Source organism: Nelumbo lutea, chromosome 2 (assembly GCF_056320005.1).
Source record: "Nelumbo lutea isolate HS-2025 chromosome 2, American lotus-T2T, whole genome shotgun sequence".
NCBI classification, from domain to species: Eukaryota; Viridiplantae; Streptophyta; class Magnoliopsida; order Proteales; family Nelumbonaceae; genus Nelumbo; species Nelumbo lutea.
In genome coordinates, this window is record NC_142685.1 from 73,503,092 (window position 1) to 73,524,434 (window position 21,343).

The 21,343-nt window shown below is 34.7% G+C and overlaps 1 protein-coding gene across 1 annotated transcript; it reads left to right on the forward strand.

Moving 5' to 3' along the window:
- The first annotated feature begins 5,227 nt into the window (after positions 1-5,227).
- LOC148871514 (plant cysteine oxidase 2-like) lies at positions 5,228-10,622 on the forward strand. Its single transcript, XM_088967651.1, has 5 exons — positions 5,228-5,882; positions 8,185-8,306; positions 9,189-9,345; positions 9,468-9,671; positions 10,330-10,622. Exons 1-5 carry the CDS (start codon positions 5,675-5,677, stop codon positions 10,458-10,460), a joined length of 822 nt encoding a protein of 273 aa, XP_088823777.1. The 5' UTR covers positions 5,228-5,674; the 3' UTR covers positions 10,461-10,622.
- The last annotated feature ends 10,721 nt before the right edge of the window (positions 10,623-21,343 follow it).

Genomic DNA, 21,343 nt, shown 5'->3' on the forward strand with positions numbered 1-21,343 from the left:
CTATTAGAAAAAAATCACTCAATTCGCTCCTAAGTATGAGCATAAACTATCTACAAAACTCACAGGTACGAGTATAAACTATTTGACTTCAAAAACATTCACCTTGTAAAGTAACTCAAAGTTTGCTCCCAGATACAAGCATAAGTTGTCTGCAAGACTCCTGAGTATGAGTATAAACTATTCAATTTCTAAAGTAACTCAAAGTTTGCTCTCAGATGTGAACATAAACTGCCTGCAAGACTCCTGAGTATGAATATAAACTATTCAACTTCCAAAATAACTCAAATTTTACTCCTAGACATGAGCCTAAACTATCTACAAAGCCCCAAATCACAAGTACAAATCACTTCATAAACTGCGTCATGACTTGATCCTCTAAGGGTACGTAGGCAACCTAAAAAGGTGCAATCACAAAATAAATTATTTGTCTCACTCCTGCCCGCATGAGTATAAACTGTGAACGACCAAAACCAAAAAAAAAAAAATCCTAATCATAACCTACAAGAGTACGAACTACTGATGGTAAAAAAAAAAAAAAAAGAGAAAAGTCTCTGCTCCTAAATAACAATTCGGTAGTTGCATTGCCGGGCATTTGTTGGAATATAATTGTTTTGGCCCATCATGCTGGGACCTAGGGGCCCACTAATTCTTCAGCCCAAGAAAGAGGTACTTCACTAGCCCAAATGGGATTCCTAAATCGGCATATTACATTAGATGAAATACCAACAAAAATAATTAACAAATTAGTCAGTCTAGTGGGGCCCAATTATTGGCAATTACACTTAAATGAGGTTTCATAGAAATGCAAGAGTAGCTTAATCGGATTGATGAAATCTTTGGGGTCAACTCTTGCCAAGTGGCCTATTTAACAAGCCTCACCAATCAATCTTGATTGGATTAAACCCAAAATCAGTGGAGAGAATCCTATTTAAGAAAAGGAAATCACACAAAAAGGCTTAAATGATCCACCAAAAAAAGGGAAATTAATGGTTGGTCAATGAGCTAAATGATGCATGGGCCCACCCCTTTGCCAAGTGGCATATTAAATCCAATCTATGAATTTAATTACATTTAAAAGGGGATCAAAGATTGACCACCAAATTGTCAATCTAGTGGGCCCATATTAATTACAATAGTCGGCCAAATTGAAATTTGAATTCAAATTTTTAGGCCGATTCATTTAAAGGGAGGCATTATAAATAGATAAAGGTAGAATAGCAAAGCCCTCTTTGAAGCTCTAGCCCTCCATTGGTCTTTCTCCCATTCGGCTTCCCCCTTTCAACCACTGGTTTCGTCTTCGACCACTTCCATTGCTTTTGAAAAAGAAGGAGAGGAAATGGGCTGCACTAAGATCAAGGAATGAAGAAAAAAGACTCCAATTCTTCAACTGCCGAATCACCGAAGTTGCTATAACTTCGTACCGTATCAAATGGGGAAATTTTGATCTTCAAATTCCCATGTGATCTAAAAGGCTTCTATCAATTCTACAGGCGAGGACATTGCTTTCAAATGTTCACATTTTAATCATTGATTAAGTGTGAATAAATTTTCGCTCATACAAGGTTGGGCGTTATTTGCTTCTCATAATTGCAAGTTCTAGTTGCGGTTCGAATTTTGTCCAAGACAAGAGAATTAGAGGGTTTTCTTTGCCAAGAAAAAAAGAGTTTGTGTCCCACTTAAATTTCTGCAAAAATAAAAAATAAATTCCTTTGGATTTGTCCACATTAAGTTTTGTGCTCCAAATTTAGCACAAAATTTGTGTTTACAAAGTCATGTTGTGTTGGTCATGGACTTCTTGAATTTCATCACCCTTAATTGCATAGGATATTCTCTCCCCTCATGAAGGGCGGTACATTCTATATCATGCACTTAATCACACGCCCCCATGCACGAATCACCATAGTTAATAAGGGTGTCAATGGACCGGTTTTGGAACAGACCCCGTCCGGTCCAAAATCAATTTGGACAGATTGGATGGACCAAAAAAACATAGTGGATTGGACCAATCTAGTCCTAAATATTTATTAGATTGGACTGGACCTGGTCCATCCGTAATAAATTTATATTGGATTTGATTGGATTAAGTCAATATCTGATCCATTGATATAAGATGAATTTGAACAAACTGAAAGGTCCAAATTAACATTGAATTGGACCGGTCCAAAATAGTCCAAATTATTCATTGGGTTTGATTTGACTTGGTCCATTTGTAATGGACTCACATTAGACAAGATCGGATTGGACCAAATCCAGTCCACCCGACAACCTAGTAGCTAATGCATACATGCATAAAACACTTAATTAGGGTATAAGTAATTGTACATTTAAACTACAACTCATAGACAAGGCATCCATGATACCTCAAGTCTAAGGATCTTGTTCTTTAACAAACACCCACACATTTGTTTTAGTCTCTCCATACAAATGATTTGAGATTTATCAACCCCATTAAGGCAAGCAAACATGTGCTAATCTATTTGGATCATCAAAGTCCTCTTGGTGATCCTTCAACTAGGAATTGTTTAAAAATTATGTACCAAAAAGAGTATATCTCAAATTCTTAACATGTTTAAAAATATACATTCTTGACATAGATTTTAAAGACTATTTATGTAGATTAAAGAGAAGACATGAATGGTATTAATAAAACACGAATACTCTACTGAATTTCACATGATTAGGTTTAAGTTTAGGGCACTTAATTAACTAGGGGTGCAAGTTGGGCAGGTTGGGCCAGATTTATGGTCAATCCAAGCCCATTTTAGGGCTTAAGGCCTGAGCCTGAGGTCAGGTCTGATTTTTCCAATCCGAGCCCAATTCACCCTTTAATTTGGTGCATTGAATTGGGCTCAGGCTCGGGTCAGGCTTAGATTGGTCAATGAACCCACTCTAAAATTATATATATATATATATATATATATAAATGTATTTATGCAAATATATATACATGTATTTATGTATGTATGTATGTAAATATGTATGCAAAATATCTATACAAAAGTTATATATGCAAATATATATGTATATATGTAAATATGTATGCAACATTTACATATATACACATATATGTATAAATGTATACAATTGGGTCGGGTTTAGGCTACCTAAGGGCTAGACCCGAGCCCAGCCCAAAAAATAAAAAAAAACCCGACTTCTTAGACCCAAGCCCAACCCAAGGACCAAAAATCCAAGCCCAACCCATGTAAAATTCCGAGTTGGGACGATTCGGGCTTGGACTGGGCCCACTCAAGTTGCACCCCTATAATTAACAAAAGCTACCCAAATTATTGTGGGACTGAAATGCCCCTCTCATTGTATAAAACCCAAAGGTAACTCTAATATTGAAAATCCAATTAATGGTTCATTCGTTTTTTAGAGTAAGGGGGTCATATTCTTTTTTTAGATTTATGTGGGATCATGGAATTTTCTTTCTAGTAATACCCATATTTTACCCACCTGCGATAAAGTTGTCAATAATTAAATGAAACAAAATTGCCCTTTTAATAATAATTTTTTATAAATAAAAAAAATGATCATTATCTTATTTACCTAAAAAATAAAATAACATGAATAAATACAATTACACTTAAATAAATAACTTCCCAAAAAACCAACGGGCCTAAAAGCATTAACATCGGATAACTCTAATCTTGAAAATCCTAAAAAAAAATGATTAAGTAGGATTCGTTTGGGACCGGGTCCCTATTTTTAATTAGAGGCAAACTATAGGGCCCACTTATCTATAAACGCCACGTGTCTCCAAACCCATTATCATGATAATATTTTGTTTGGTTCATGAACATTTGCCACCCAACTACCAGGGCAGATATTGTTGGGAAAGGCTGTTAGATCGGTGTGGGCACAGGTTGCCCTGATGGAAGCCGATCTCGGTTGTTGGATTGTGCTTTACACGTATGCTCACAACTGCACCTTCCAAATATTAACGTTGGATTAGAATATTTCATCAATGCCAACAAATTCTTCCTTGATCCAATGATTTCAGGTCGGCCCTGATAAATACGTTATCCTCCTCATCCTCTGGTGGGCCCCATCAAAACCCCTTTCATTGGACGGGCTAAAGTGGGAAGTACCATGTTCCGCTGTAGACCCTGATAATGGTCCCTTCTCAGACATTGATTTTGACACATCAGAAGTTATAAGGACGATACTCTGCCACGTGTCTTTCCAACAGAAGTCTATCTGCCGAGTTTCGATTCGGAATCTTTTGTGGGATCCATCAATAATACAAGTTATATTCTGAAAACCGTGAAATACAATAGTAACCGGTGTAATGTCTAGATTAGATTTCGGAAAAGTATCTCCAAATTGTTCAACTCTCACCGTTAGATGCGAATCTACTGGTAGCAAATATGATGTACTCAATTTTCTCTGTATTTTGTCACACTTCATCATTTCTGATACTAAGATACGGCAACCGAGGGGAGATGGCGACCACGTGGATTTGGATTGTAGTATGCATGCAATTGACAGTTAATAATGCAAAGCACGTGCCACGTCATCACTTATCTTCCAGACGAAATCAAATAGTCACGTGCAAATTTCTGCCACAAGTGGATATCAGCGTGAAGACCGATTCGGACACGTGGCTAACCACCAAAAAACGTGGATGTCGCATGAAGACACGACACATAACTGTGTTAGTTGTCTAAAGTACCCTTGGGCTTACCTTTCCGGAACCCCAGGGTATTTTCAGCATCCTGCGCGCGCACACTGTTTTTCCTTTAACCATCAACCAACTAAACCCTGTGGGTCCCACCAAGTATTCGGTTCCCGGACACACCAACCGCCAGATCCGCTGACCTTGTCTTCTCCCTCCGGAGTCCCGTCTTTTTTCCCTTACGCCGTCAGACCGACCCGGGACCCACAACGCAAATGATCTTATTGAGCGCCACGTGTACGAGGGATGACGACTCCGCTTTTACTGGACCCGATCGGACCGGCAACATTCTGTAGTACTACCCTCGTACAGAACTCCTCCTTGTCTGATGCTGCCAAACCTAACCCGAACAGGGGGTAGTTTCGGTCAATGGAAGATGTTGATTTTACATTAATGCCCCTGTCGTACTTATCCCACCCAGGCTCCGGCGTTGAATTGGTGGGGCCACACAACACGTTGCGACTTGCGGGGAATAAAATCTTGGTAGGCTGCGAGGGACAATTTGGTAATATTACGAACCGGTCTCAAAACCAGGGACGGGTCAAGAAAATATTGGGGGCGGGAGGGAAAACAGCTTCGAAAAAATTTTCAACGGGAGAGTGGCCGAGTGGGACGGGCTTCCTCGCTGGCCTCCTTTGAGATAATTCTCTCTCTCTCTCTCTCTCTCTCTCTCGGACAAGCTCATGGCCCCTGGTTTTCTTCTCCAGCTCTGGTTATATAATCTAAAGTCTCCGTACATTTTTATCATTTGGACAGCAAATCCCAACTCCTCTGGATCATTTATCTATAGCTTCTGGATCATTTATCTACAGCTTCTGGATCAGAAGAATACAAGAGGAGGAAGGTTCTTCAGCTGCAGAGAATCTGAAGGAAATCGGAGAATTTGGTTCTTGCGTCTTGGATGAAGGATAGAGAATAGTAAAGGAGTTTGGTGTGTGGGTTTGTGGGTGTTTTTGGAGAGGAAGTGGTGGGATAGGGATAGTACGTTCTGGTTTGATGATGACAATTGAGGCAGGGTTCGTCGAGAATAAGAGGGACAAGGTTGGGCGTCCGAATAATAAGATGATTAGGAAGAAGAAGAAATGCATGAAACCCAAGCGTCGTCGCGTGCTTCAGAAGCTGTTCTTGTCGTGCCGGGAGGTGTTCAAGGGTCCTGGAACCGTGCCTCTGCCTCGAGATGTGCAGAAGCTGTGCCACATTCTCAGTAAGTCTTGCCAATTCGCTCCTTATTCGTTGGAGTCATGATTTTGTTTTTTTTTTTTTTTTCGACTTTTGGTCTTGGTTTTGGATGTTTAGCTCGGAAACGTTTGTAGAATTGCCTGGCCAAACAAAGATTTCTCTTGTTTGTGTTGTTTGATTGTATGTGATGGGATCGGGAAGTTTTGTCTGAGATGCTTGGCTCTCAGATCAGAGCTCAATAGCAGAGGTTGAGCACGCTGGATTGTCTGACGAATACATTATAGCAGAAAATCACGTATACATTTATTAGGATAGATGAATTGCCCGTTTCTGGATATACTTTCTGTTCAAAATTGCGTTCAAGCGTGTCTGTCTAATCAAACTGAACTTATCTCGCTGATTCATAAATGTCTTGAAATGCTAAGCCAAACTTCAGTACTTCATCATGGTGCAGTAGGTTGAAATTGGATTGGGTCTATCTTTTATTCGTAGAAGTATCAATTTTCTTTTCTTTCCTTTTTTTCCTTTACTGAGAACAGGAAATTAGTGCAACTTGTTTGTGTTCTTTCTGAATCCCGCTTGCAGAAAGGAAGAAGGGAAAAAAATCTAGTAAGGGGATTTTAATATATATATATATATATATATAAAAGGAAAGACAGAGAACCCATATCTGCAGTGGACATATTCATTAATATATTCATCCTGTCATCTCTCACTTTCCTTTTTTACAGCGTCCAGATACATTTGTGATGTAGTCATCTGTAAAAAGAATCTAGAAGTGTTTTAAATGCTATTGTGGAATGACAAATGAACTGCAATTTCTTTTCCTAACAAAGCGAGGTTATAAATTGCTGGCTATTTCTTCTTCTTTTCCAACTTACTAATTAAGAAAATTAGTAATGATGGGCGTTTGCAGTTTCCTTTTCATCTCTCCCTTTCCTTGCACAGCGTCCAGATACACTTGTGATGTAGTGGTCTGTAAAAGGAATCTAGAAGTGTTTTAAATGCTATTGTAGAATGACAAATGAACCCTTCTTTGTAATGAATGTCTGCAAATTCTTTTTCCTAACAAAGTGGGGTTATAAATTGCTGATTGTTTCTTCTTCTTTACGAACTTACTAATTCAGGAATGTAGTAATAATGGACATTCGCAATTTCCTTTTCACCTATTAGTTAGAATTAGGAATTGCTTGAATTCTCATTCTTTGACTTAAGAACTTATCATAGTTGTAGAGCTGAAAACTACAGTCAAAAGGTCCTTGTTGGCCATCCTTATGTGGTTGATTTGGATCGACAGATAGAACACAACTTTCTGTAGTTGAGATCTCTTAGCTTCTTATAATGATTTCTGATGTTGCTCAGCTGTGTTTTGTTGCAGTGCAATTTTATTTGCACCAATACAAATGCATGGAAGTGCAAATGAAAAGAATGCAAATTCTGGTTTAATTTTGTTTGGGTTTTACTTTATTCTGCTTCAGATCTTATTTTACTTCATTCAATCAAACAAAATAAGGTAAATTTTGAAATAAAAATAAATAATAATTTGCACCGAAATCATTTGCACTACCATGACCATGATTTTGCAGCAGTGCAAATAATTTCACATTGCAACCAAACACAGCATAGTGCAAATAATTTCACATTGCAACCAAACACCGCATAGTGCAAATGATTTGCACCACCAGGTATAAAGTTTTCAGTCAAGTTGCAGAATGTGATATATATCTGCTTAACCCTTGTTTATCATTCGGCCAAAAAATTAAAAAGAAAAGAAAGAGGACGGTACAATGCAATTGAGTTCATGTTAATTGAAAGGAAATTACACATAGGGATTATGAACCCTATTTTTTAGTTCTATATGCAAATTGAGTTACAAATAAACAGTATTTCAGTCCCATATTTACAAGGAGCATAATTAGATTTCCATATTGCTTAAGGAATGAGCCTCCAAAATGTTGAGGCAGTCACCTCGTGGAGTGTAGTGATTCAAAAGGAAAGTCTGCTTCTCTGATGTTTTTCTATGTAAAAAGTGTTTCAATTATTTTACAAAATCCCATTGACTCAGTCCACCACTCATCGACCAAAATGCTTGAAGCCTTGAACCATTGGCCTATTCAGTGGGTTACCAGGTTTTTATTATTAATTTTTTCTTTAAAGTTTTTATGTTGATGATATCATGGGTTGACCCTTATACCTGAATGCTTGAATTGAAGAACAGTTCAACCTTGGACTGGGTTTTAAAACATTGACTGGATGATCGTGTTCTTAAAGTTCATGTTCTTTTGTACAAGGAAGGCTGACATAAATGTTTTTGTCTAATGTTGCAGACAGAATGAAACCTGAAGATGTAGGGCTTAGCAAGGATCTTCTTTTCTTCCAGCCTGGAAAAGAAGTTAAGGGAACTCCAAGAATCATGTGCACAACCATATACAAGTGCAAAAATTTTTCGGTAAGGCCAGCCAATTCTATTCTTTAGTAGAATTATCTTTCTTCCAAATTTAAATGAGGGACATGGTTGTCAAGGTTCCAGGCAATTCTAGCTAGTTGATTGGTTACCTAGGTGATAGAATTTTACAAAAACCTCTAGATTAATTCCTAACTTTGTATGCCAATTTGCTTGCATGTAAATTAAAAAACCATAATGGCTAAAAGACTATTTTAAATCAATTAATTTCAATATTTCAAATGCAACACTATAACAGCATTTAAAAGAGCAATTGCATTTTAACAAATTATTGACAGAAAAAGAAACTTATAATTTAATACTCAATAGAAATTTTTTAGGGCGCAATGAAAGGGAAAGAGAAGGGGCAAAGTCCTTTGTTCTAACATAAGAGAGTATAAAAAAGAAAAAAGCATTCTACCCTTCTCTTTAATTCTTTTTCTCTGTTATTAAAAAACATGGATCTTTTATGTTTCAATGGTAAAACTTTTAAACCAAGTATGAATAAAATACATAATATAGGATGTATTAACTATTAACACATAGTAATGTAGCTATAGTAATAATATTACAATAAGGTTCTTTCCTTGTGATTTTCTTTTGCCTGGACGGGTGCCTAATCTCATAGATGGTGTTCAGGCGAAGGTGCCCAGGTAATGAATGCCTTTACAACTATGGTAGGACAGCAGATCAGTTACTGGCAGTTCTGCTATATGGTCCATGTCCATATCTAAAATTTGGCTCAATTTTCCAGACCAAAGTCTGAGAGAGAGATGTTTACAATTAAACTACCAGTTTGATGAAAATTTTTTAGTTTGTGTCTTCACTTTTTCCAAGATCAGTACCAACCCAAAGCCTTATTTCTTTGTTTGCCTTTCCTATTTGCAGTTGTGCATCTTCTTTCTTCCCCAGACTGCTGTCATCCCGCTTCATAACCACCCTGGGATGACTGTTTTTAGCAAGCTTCTCTTAGGATCAATGCACATCAAGTCATATGATTGGGCTGATTCTGACAAATTAGAGGAACCTGGACCCTCAACCAGTGGTTAGCTCTCTCTCTCTCTCTCTCTCTCTCTCTCTCTCTCTCTCTCTCTCTCTCTCTCATATACCTTATATACACATACGTAAAAGCTTGTTATCTTTAACAATTGTAGCATCAATTTGCAGTTAGACTGGCGAGGTTGAAGGCCAATGCAGTGTTCACAGCGCCATGCAATACATCTGTTTTGTATCCCACATCTGGAGGCAACATCCACGAATTCACAGCTCTAACACCATGTGCAGTTCTTGATGTGCTTGGCCCTCCTTATTCGAAAGAAGATGGCCGAGATTGCACCTACTACAAGGATTTTCCTTACTCCAGCCACTCGGGTAAGCAAAATAATGGTGATTTGTGGTTTAGTTCCATAGTTGCCTAATGTACTTGTGTCAGAGTTGATACTTGAGTTATATATAGTTTAATTGGCATTGAGAAATGACACTTGGATTCATAAACTAGATATAGAAGCATAATGTATGAGAATGGTAAATGGGATCCTCGAATCTGTATCTGCGCCTAGGATCTTAAGAAAATGGAGAGTGGTATACCCCATTTCCAATACTATATCTTCCACTGCCATTTGGTTGAAATAAACCTCATGATGAATGTTCCATGAGGTTTTAGATGCTGGGAAACAATGTGGGTTTCATTTTACTGAGGTAGAAATAAACCTCTGTTCTCACTCTTGTCAGCCTATAGGAGCAGCAGTACCAGTACCTATAGGGGTTCAAGAATTGAATCAATGTATATCTAGGAGCAGTACCCACAAGAATCCTCTTCACACCTACCCATAGGACACCACAGCTACAGGATATTTTGAATTTGCAAGTGGGTAGGATATCTGAATGCCTCTAATTCCTTGTATTACTAGGAAGAAGAAAGGGAAGGGAACTTGGATGCTTGTAAAAATTTTATATACTCTAAGCCATAAGCCTCACTGAAATGTCGGTCAAAATGCTAATGTTATTTTCTTCCCTTTCATATTTCCAGATGGAGATGGAGAAGAAGAGGCCAAGGAGAGAGAAAGTTCTTATGGATGGTTGGAAGAGATCGAGATGCCCGAGGCCTTGATGGATGGAGTTGAGTACCTTGGTCCACCCATCAGAGAAACTAATTGTTAGATGTCCATTCTACACTGTTTAACCACACAAAATAGATCCTTTGTTTTTTTTTTTTTTTGGGTTCTTTCATTTGTTGGGGCATTTCAAACCTTTTCCTTGGCTCTTTGGTGTGTAGTCTCACATTTAATTTACACCCAGTATAGATTTTTTATTTTTCTTTCACGTTTCTTTTTCTTCTTCTTGTTTTAATGTGGTTACATTATTACACGACGTATTTGATGGATTCTCTTTGAGAAATCGGTGCTATTAGTTGTTGCCAAGGTTTAGGTTTAAACTATCGATATGTTTCGGCCAAAACCATAAGACTTTTGCTCTTATAAACTGGAGAACAGTCTGTATTGTTGAGAATGAAGGAGGGCTAGGACTAAGAAAAATGTTCCAAGTCAGGCCTGCCAAAATCATAACCTCTGGGCTCAGGTGTCAGGTTGTACAAAAGAAATATCTAAAAAAAGAGGGATTCTTAGAACATAAAACCGCATCTTTGGCCTCTTGGGGCATGGAAGAAAATTAATCAACAAAAAAGTTAACCTAAAAGATGGCATAATGTGGGTCCAATGGATAGGCCCTCACTGTAGTCAGTGACAGAGAATGGACTCAAGCTTTGCTAGAACAAAAAGTCATTCACCAAGTAAAACCAGATAATAATTGTTGGGATCAGACAAAATTAAGAGAAGTATGTATTCAAGAGACAGAATTGTTTGGGGGGACTGCCCATCTGAAAACATTACTGTAAAATCAGCTTACAATAGTCTAAGAAAGCATGTTAGTATAATACCTGAAATAAAAAATTATTCTGTCAGAAAAAAAAAATCAATATTTTCTTGTGGATTCTTCTCTTAAATAGAATTCCAACCAAAATAACTCCTGATAAAAAATATTGCATAATAGCAAAACAGGTATATATGGAAACAATTGGACCCCCAATTTGCTGAAAAATTAGAAAGGCATGAAGGAGATACTAAATGCTTGGTGGAGAAGTATGATGCAAGAGAAAGTGGAAGAATCTATCCCCCATTTTTGGGAAAAAGTTGCCTATACTTACTGGTTCCCATGGAAAAATAGGAATGAAAAAGTGTTTTAAAATAAAAATAGCCTTCCCCCACAATTAGTAAATAAAATCATCGTGACCTTAACAGAATTTGAAGAAGCAAACTCTCCTCCAACTATTACCCCTCCAAACAGAGAGACTAAATGGATTTGTTGGAACCCTCCTCTGGAAGGAAGTATAAAGATATATTTTGATGCCACTGCTAAATGTGATGGAATGTGTGCCTTCGGTTGCTTAGTAAGAAATTTTAGGGGTGAAATTCTTCTTGCTAAAATGTGCCACATTGGGTTCATTACCATTTATGTAGCTGAGATGAGAGCTGGTTTTGAAGCTCACAAGTTAGTGGCCTGATTTCCCTCGGCTTGTATAATCACTGAAGGAGACTCTTTGATTACAATCATCGCTCTTAAGGCTGAGTTTGGAAGGAGTACAATTGCAAATATGTAGTGTGTAAAACCTTATATTTTGTATGTATTTACGCTGGACATATTTGCATTTGTATTTTTTCCGAACTGAGACTAAGGGTGTTTGGATGCCAACTTGGAGATGTGCCTAGGTTGTCAAAGACTTTTAGAAGCTCACTTGTGACTCGTAGGTGCAAGTAGTATACAACCACACCTTCAAGGAAGGAAATTTTGTGGCAGATTGGCTCTTCAACAAAGGTCTTCAGAATAAGGTTGTTTTATCTTCTTGCTTACCTTGGGATCTTAGTTATATTGCTTTCTAGATGTTGTGGGAAGAGTTTTCCCATACCCCCCTTGTTATTGCTTTTTCTTGTTCTCTTGATTGATGCTTTTCCTATCTATCAAAAAAAAAAAAAAAAAGATATGATATCATATTGGAAAAGCATATCACCAATTAACTGGGATTATAAAAGAGATGACCAATCAGGTGCTATTAATCAAAGTTCACAGGGGTTCCATGTTATAGAAATTAATCTATACTACTATTAAAACTGTGAATGAAGTCTAGATTCTAGATTTTTTTTTTTAAACTCAAATAATACACTTATTTTTTGAACTTGGTTTTTTCTTATTATGATGGCAAAAAACATAATTCTAACTATACTTTTATTAAATTCAATATATTCTTCACCATTAAGTCCTATATTTAATGTATTAGCTCCCATTTACTTTCATTAAATCTTATATTTAAGGTACATTAAATAAAGGGAAAATTCCTGATTAATGCCCTATACTTTGGGCCTAGTGCCACATTGGTCCCCGAAATTTAAAATGTGATAATTCAGTACCCAAACTTTCAAAACAGGTCAATCTAATACCTGTCATTAGCCAATTGTTAAGTAGCATGTGAAAAGACACAAATACCCTTCGGATGTCATCTAATTCTCTTTATCAACCATGTGAAAAGACACAAGTACCCAAACCAAGGCAAGCATTTGCTTTATATAGTATGGATTTAATTTTTATGATCCAACCATACGTGGTATATGGTATTGGATTTAACTTTTATGATCTGAACCAAAACCAAAGCAAGCATTTGCTTTATATAGTATCGATATAAACAATTTATAAGGTTATATTAATTACCAAAAGAAAGTTCTGAGTTATTATTATCATAGATAAGTATAGATCTTAAGTATAATCGGGTCATATCCAATTGTTTAGATTAACAATTGAAATGGTTCTAGGTCTTTCATATGGAACTGATTAATAATCAATTCAGGACTAGTACACCCTATCCCGAACTAGAGGTGACCCATTGATATCTCTACTATCTAGGCATCCCATAACTTGAGCCATTACTGGTATAGTGAGAGAAGCAACCGACCAGCTTAGCATCAACTGATCTCGTGTCTCTTAAGCGATGTAAACAAGGTTAATTTCTTCTTGTTCATTAATAGTGGAAGAGAAAATGTACCTTGAAGGAGACCAAACTAATCCATCAATATAGCCCATTAATCAACAAGACCTAAGGAAGGAAATGAATTGCAATTTATGCAGGAGGTAGCTATCACCATTAAGCTTGATAGTGATGAGAGGTGCAATATTCAAGGCAGATTTGACTATGTTAGAGCAATGTAAAAAACAATCATGGTGGTCTTGTTCATGTTATTAGAGTTGTTTAGGGTTTCAAATGGCATGGATTCTAGAAAGAGCTCCGATACCTTGGCTTCATCTCTTTTACATGAGTTGGGATTCTTCTTGCTACCTTCTCATTTTATGGTGTGATAACATCATTACTATGTACCTCTTACCAATCCTCCTATCTTCTATATCCACACAAAGTATATTGCAATTGACTATATTTGATAACTTGTATTGCACAAACCTTTGATTATTCAATATGTCTTCGCATATGAGAAATTAGACGACATTATGACAAAGGGTATTTCTATGTCCCATTTTGAGATACTATGACATGTTGAAGATGACTTCTCATTGTTCAACTTGAAAGGGAGGGTGGCCTCTCCATTACATGATGTACAATGATTTTATTATGAATAAAAGTTCAATTTATTGGGTTATATGTGTTATTTGAGTGTGTTTTCGTGTAATAACTTGTATTCTACATTATATAATTTTGATTAGAGACACTTATAATTGATATGTAAACTAAATGTTCTCAATCAGCGAATAAATTTGGGTAGCTTATTTTGATAATACTAACAAGATTTATACTACCTAAGGGTGGACTAGTTTGTCTCAACTAGTCCTTAGACTTGATAATGGTATTGTTGTGGTTGATCGTAAATGTTGAATGATAACTGGTTTATTTGAAGACTGTTGTGTGCTAGGAGTTCAAACAAGTCAAAGAACAGTGATGTGGTGTGTTGTCATATGCTTTGAAGGCTAATGTTGGTGCACGTTGATGAGGGCAGGTTTGGCCTTCCATTGACATCATGACACATGGCATTTCAGAACAGTTGGAGTCCCAACTAGCGACCTACCTCCACCAACATGATGAAGACCCAGCTAGCAACCTACCTCCGATAACCTAATGGAGACCCAGCTGGCAACCTACCTCCATCGACCTAGTGACCTACCTTCGGCGACCTAGTGGCCTACCTTTGGCAACCTAATGAAAACCCAGCTGGCGACTTACCTCTGCCGACCTAGTGACCTACCTCCGGTGACCTAATGGAGACCCAGCTAGCGATCTCATACACAAATCGGGCAACTCAGTAGGGCGGCTAGCATCACCTCATCCAGGGCTGACCTATAGTACCTCGTCATTAACGGTCCAAGGGGCTTTAACATGAGGAGTGACCTCCTCGAGGACTTGCCAACCTGACTAGGGTCCAGGTGACGACCTACGAGACATGCTCGCCGACCTTTTCCTTAAGTAAGTTACTATTTCTAACTTCTCCAGGACCACGACGCACGATAGTTGCACCCATTTTTCTGTATTGTCTGCATTGGAGTTGATTGAACGAACTCTATCCCTTTCCTCCGAACATGGTGGATGCGGTTTCCATGGAATCTTGGACACGTTACGGGAAGCTCCCAATTTTCTACGCCTATATAAAGGTCTCATTTCCAACCTCAGAAGGTATGCACAACTTAGTTCTCGCAAATCTCTAGCTCTCTCGCTTTTAGCTCTCTCAAAAATCTCCAGTTTGCTTACTTAAGCATCGGAGTGCCCGCCTCAGGTAGAGAAGCCCGGGCACTCTGACATTGTCTCTTTGCAAGTCGACCCAACAAACTAGCCAGCTCGGTGTCCAAGTCACCTTCTAGCAAAGAATTAGCCAGCTCGGCATCCGAGTCACCCTCCAACAGGGACCTGTCAGATCGTGCACCATCAATTGGCACCGTCTGTGGGAATTGCTACTTTAAAGCTAGGTTCTAAATTCTCATTTAAATTTTGCACTCAACGGTAATCAGCCCGGATAAGTCTCGTCAGCCCTATTCGTGAGGTTGCCTCTATAGGTCGAGCCTTTCGTGGCTCCCGCGTAAATTAGTGGCCAACGGACTATGTAGTCTCCCTTGTGGGTCGAGCCTTCCAAGGCTCCCATAAGAGTTGGCAACCTACAGTTGGTAGAGCTGCCCCCATAGATTGAGCTCCCTATGGCTTATCCTAGGAGTAGATGACTAGCGTCTTCAAGGGCTGATGCAGTGTAGCCGTGGCGCTGACCTGCCGACGTATTGATGATGCTATCACAAGGGGGGCAGAATCAAAATGATTAGCCTATACAAGTTCTAGCAATCTTGCCCAGGACAGAATCTCCCAGGCCTAATTGTGAGGCTACCCTCGTGGGTCAAGTCCTACATGCTCTCTACGAGAGTTGATGGCAGACTCTGAGGCTGCCCTGGAGGTCAAGCCCTCCATGGTTCCCGTGGGAGTTGATGGCCAGTAGACTATGGAGCCACCCTTGTAGGTCAGCCCTACCGAGGTGACAAGATGTCTTTAGGTCGAGGGAGCAATTTGGCTTGTTAAAATTTTGGGAACCTCACTAAGACCCACTTTGACGACTTGGACGAACCGACTCGCAGTACATGCACATCGGTGAAAATCTACCATGGGGAAGCCAAACCGCTTTTAGCTAGGTCCCCCTATGTCGACCTTGGAATACAACGATAGTTCGACAACTCGGCATCGTCTTGACTACCGAAATTATGAGTACGCTTTGGCGACCCAGTCAAACCGAACTCTAAGAGGAAAAATAGACCGCTTCCAATGCCATGTTACAACCCCTAGACGAAGTGGGGACATGTGGCAAATGCTAAATGAAGCCCGCCATACCACCAAGATTGGTATCAATGTCTCCGAGCTCCTTGCCCCCCCCCCCCACCCCCCCACCCCCACCACACACATGGAACATATGGCCCACACCGTTAGCAATTGCTTTGGGCCCTAACACATGTCCCACAAGCAAGGAGCACAACACCACTTCATAGACTCAAAACTCTCTAAGTCTTCTTGCTCTCTAAACCTTTTCAGGTCATAAGACTAAGATCAACTTGTCCCAACTAGCTCATCCTAGCCAACTACCTTATTCTCTTATTGGCTTGAGTGTTCGAGTGCTCCTCCCTAGCTCAAAGCCTCTGAATTCTATGTGCATAGGTCATTAGACCGATTTAGTTCGTATAGCTCATCAACACTTTATCTATTACTCATCCAGCTAAGTGTAAAACCGTAAACAACATCAAATACTATATTAGGTATTAGACTTGTTTGTTTTTTATATACCAATCAATGAGGTCCTTCTAAGGCCAATTATTTGAGCATGTTGGAGCATATTAGGATGGTATCTAGGTTGGTGATTATTGTGATAAGATCTACCACTTTTTTAGGAGAAAATAATACCTTTGGCATGCCCTTTGCTTTGGATCTCAAAGGATGATCCACATTATCATAATTGTTGAAACCAAACAAAGCTTTAATGTTGTTAGTGCTTGAAATAGGTCCTTTTTCCTAATTTTTTTATTAAGGCTATGTTTGGTTTGAAGGAAAAGTTAGGGAAAGGAAGGAAAAAGTATGAAAATCTATACAAATTTTGTAAAAAATTCATTACCTTTCCCTTCTTTTCCCTACTTTTTCCTTCAAACCAAACATAGCCTAAGATTAAGATGATTTTTTTATTTCCATAGTTTCTTTTCTTCCCTGTTAAATGTTTTCTTTTAGAACTTCTCATGTAAATGTTTCTTTTTTTCTCATGTAAATGTTAAAAAAATGTTGTTATGAGGACCTTAAACAGTATTTCCAATTTTCCAGTGTAAATGTTTTCTATAGAATGTGTTTAGTTAAAACATTAGGCTGAGTTTTGAAGGAATACAGATGCAAATATGTAGAGTGCAAAACTTTATATTTTGTATTATTTTGCATGTATTTATGCTGTATATATTTGCATTTGTACTTTTTCCAAATTGAGTCTTAATGTTTACCAGAGTTTAAATGCTTTTTGATTGAAAAGAAATTTCTCCTTGAAGGTTGTAGTAATAGGGTAGGTGTGGACCCCAGCCCCATGAAACATAGATTGTCAATGGGGATTGACTGGTCCTTTTCTTTAGTTTAACTTTCCTTTTTATCATTCTCCCAAAAATAAAAAAAACTTAAACATACCTAAGTTTTCAAAAATTGACTTAAAGATACCTTGAGTTTTTAAAATAGACTTAAACATACCTTGTAACTTTTTTACCCTTTATTTTCTTTTAAATTAAAAAGAAAAATAACCAAAGAGAATTAGGTTTCTTCACTGTTCAACTAGTGAATGACCCCGTACTAAATATGGGGAAGTTAATTATAATTATAATTATAATTATAATTATATATATATATAAACATTAATGATTTTTATTATCATTTTTATTATCGTTTATAAACTGCCATTTTTTAAGGCACTCATATAATCTATGGGCCCACATAAATTGGCCCTTATATGTCAAACCCGTAAAATTATACGGGTCACTAAATTCAACTTGAATCATTTATTACTTTAATTTAACCATTATTATTTCTATTGTTATTATTATTAATTTATTTTAGTATTTAATTTAAATTTTTTGTTATATAGTAATAATATTAACTAAATTTGTAATTATTTAAATATTTACTTAAAATATTTTTTCCAACTGACTATAATTATTATATAATAGACTTGTCAATTCATATTTTGCATTTAAGAGTAAACATTAATGATTTGGCTTAACAATTTTAATGATTGTTAATAAATATTGATTCTTATTTAAGGTTTAATTATTGTATTTGGTAATTATTATGGGGCACGCTTTGAAAAAACATTAATAATAATTGATGATTGTTATTCCATTTTTTATTATTTACCTAATTAAGTTCTTGATGATTAGTATTATTAATTATTTCTATAAATAACTAATTGTTGTTATTATTTACTTAATTCAGTAATTTTCAGCAAGTAATTATTTGATTTAATTTGAATTATTTCAGTTTTTAATTATTTATAATAGACATTTAGGGTAGTCTATTTATTTGATTTAAGAGACTTACCATGTTTTATTTAGACAATGACCCCGTAATAAGGGGCAACTACAATATCATTTAATTTGAAATTTACTATTTAACAATAAAAATCAATGTCTTCTTGAGCAACCCACCCCCAAAAAAGTATCAACAACTTTGAAATCATTAATATAAAATAGTAAAATTAGATGATGGATGTTTACAACAATATCACCAATACTGCTTAATATTTAGGGACATATGAATGGATAAAAAGCATTTAAATGATATCCATTCGAAGAGGCAAAGAAGAAAGAAAATCATTCAAAGAGCTGCTAAGAAAAATAATCCATGTCAAACAATATTTGCAGATGCATCCATCTTCTAAAGTAAGAGATGAAAAATATATGACTATAATCAAATGATAACTTAATCATGACTCCAACGCCAATCCAACAAAGGAAAAATGAAAGAAAGGAGAATAATGGGACCATCCTAAATATGAAAATCACCTCCAAGTTGGGTGGCAACGCTTCTTTTGGTCGATTATGGTTCCAAATTTTAAGTCTAAGCTCTCCATAGTGCATGTAGACCGGCTAGAATTTATATTTAGGAAAAATGTAGGAAATCATGTACATAACATAACAGTATGTTTGAATTATGGGAATTGGGAGATATAAATAGGAAATGTAGGTTGAAGTTATAATTTTGGGCATGTTGATGTGTTAAATTCAAGTCAATTAGAGTACTCATAGATTAATTTTATTCCATGTCTTTATTACTGTTATTTACTAATAATATATTCTTATTATGTGTGTACTGATTTTGAAATCAGTAACATTAAATTATTATTATTATTATTATTATTATTATTATTATTATTATTATTATTATGAAATAAATAATTTGTTATAATTATGATTTTTAGTTAATCCCTGAATTAATGATTGCTTTTATCTTTCTTTTAGTTTAACAATAATGGATAATTGAAAGTTTATAATTTAACTTTAACAAATGAAATATTTATTGGAGAATAATATGAGTATTAATTATAATTACTTATAATAATAATGTAAATAAGTAACACTAATTATATATTTATAAAATAACAAATATGAATTAATATAAATATAAAATAATTTTATCCCGATTAATAATTAACATTATTAAAAAACTTATTAACTTTCATTAATTAATTAACATTCCAAAGTAATAATTATCATTGTTATAATTAAGGAATTAATTATCATTAAGTAATTATAATTAGTAATTAAATTTTATCATAAATCATTATTATTAGTAATAATTAAAAATAATTATTGATAATAATGATATAAATATATAATTATATTAATTAATATAGGTATTAATTATAATTAGTGATAATAATAATATAATGAATTATTTTATATAAATGTATGAATTATAATTTTTTATCATAATTCTAATATAAATAATTGACATTAATATTTATTTTCAAAATAATTAATATGAGTTAATATAAATATAAAATGATTATTTTAAAATTATTAATTACCACTTTGAAAATCGTTATTAATTATCATTCCAAATTAATAATGAGATATATTATCAGTAATTAAGTATTAGCAATAATTATTATAAGAAATTATTATTAGTGGTTTATTATTATTATTAGTAATTAATAGCTGAAATTAATTAATTAATTAGAAGTCATTAATTATTATTACTACTCCTCTCTTTCAAAAAGTTGACTCATCATCATCGTCATCATCAATGACAACAACTTGATAAATACGTAATTTGATAAAAATAGGTAAATATCATTAATTTATTTATTTTTAACTTTTGAAAAACTGAATAAGAGAAAAATAAAGTGGATAGCATTGCAAATGAAAAATTATTTGGATTTTTGCAAAAGAAATTATTGAACATAAAAAACCAATTATTCAAAAATAAGGTTGTTACACAGAGTGTATTTAAAATTATTCAGTAAATAACAATTTTAAGAAATTTAAATTATTAATTAATTATCTATCCGAATTAAAATGGGTAATTTCAGCAAATAATTTTAAGTAATTAAATTTTGCTATTAACATTTTTAATAATAATTAGTATTATTAATAGATTAATGATATATTAATAATTATGAAATCAGTAATAATAATAAGTATATTATTATTAACTAATAATATATTCTTATTATGTATGTATTGATTTCGAAATCAATAATATTAAAGTATTATTATCATTAATACTATTATTATTATTATTATTATTATTATTATTTTATTTTTATTTTTATTAAGTAAATAATTTGTTATAAATACAATTTTTAGTTAGTTCATAAAATAATATTTGCTTTTAGTATTCTTTAAGTTTAACAAGATTGATTAATAGAAAGTTTTATAATTTAACATTCACTAAATAAAGTATTTATTGGAGAATAATAATAGAAATAATTATAATAATAGTATTAATTATAATTACTTGTAATAATAATAATGTAAATAAGTAACACTAATTATATATTTATAAAATAATTAATATGAATTAATATTAATATAAAATGAGTATATCCCAATTAATAATTAACATTATTAAAATACTTATTAATTATCATTAATTAATTAACATTCCGAAGTAATAATTATCATCATTAGTTGTAGTAATAATTGATTGTATTTGTTGATAATAATAATAATAATATAATTATATTAACTAATATAATATTATTAATTATATATATATATTCATAATAATATAATTAATTAGTTCATATAAATGTATGAATTATAATTTCTGATAATAATTATAATATAATTAATTAACTTTAAATATTTATTTTCAAAATAATTAATATGAGTTAATATAAATATAAAATTATTATTTCTAAATTATTAATTACCATTATGAAAATATTCATTAATTAATCATCATTTCAAATTAATAATGGGCAATACTGTAAGCAATAAAT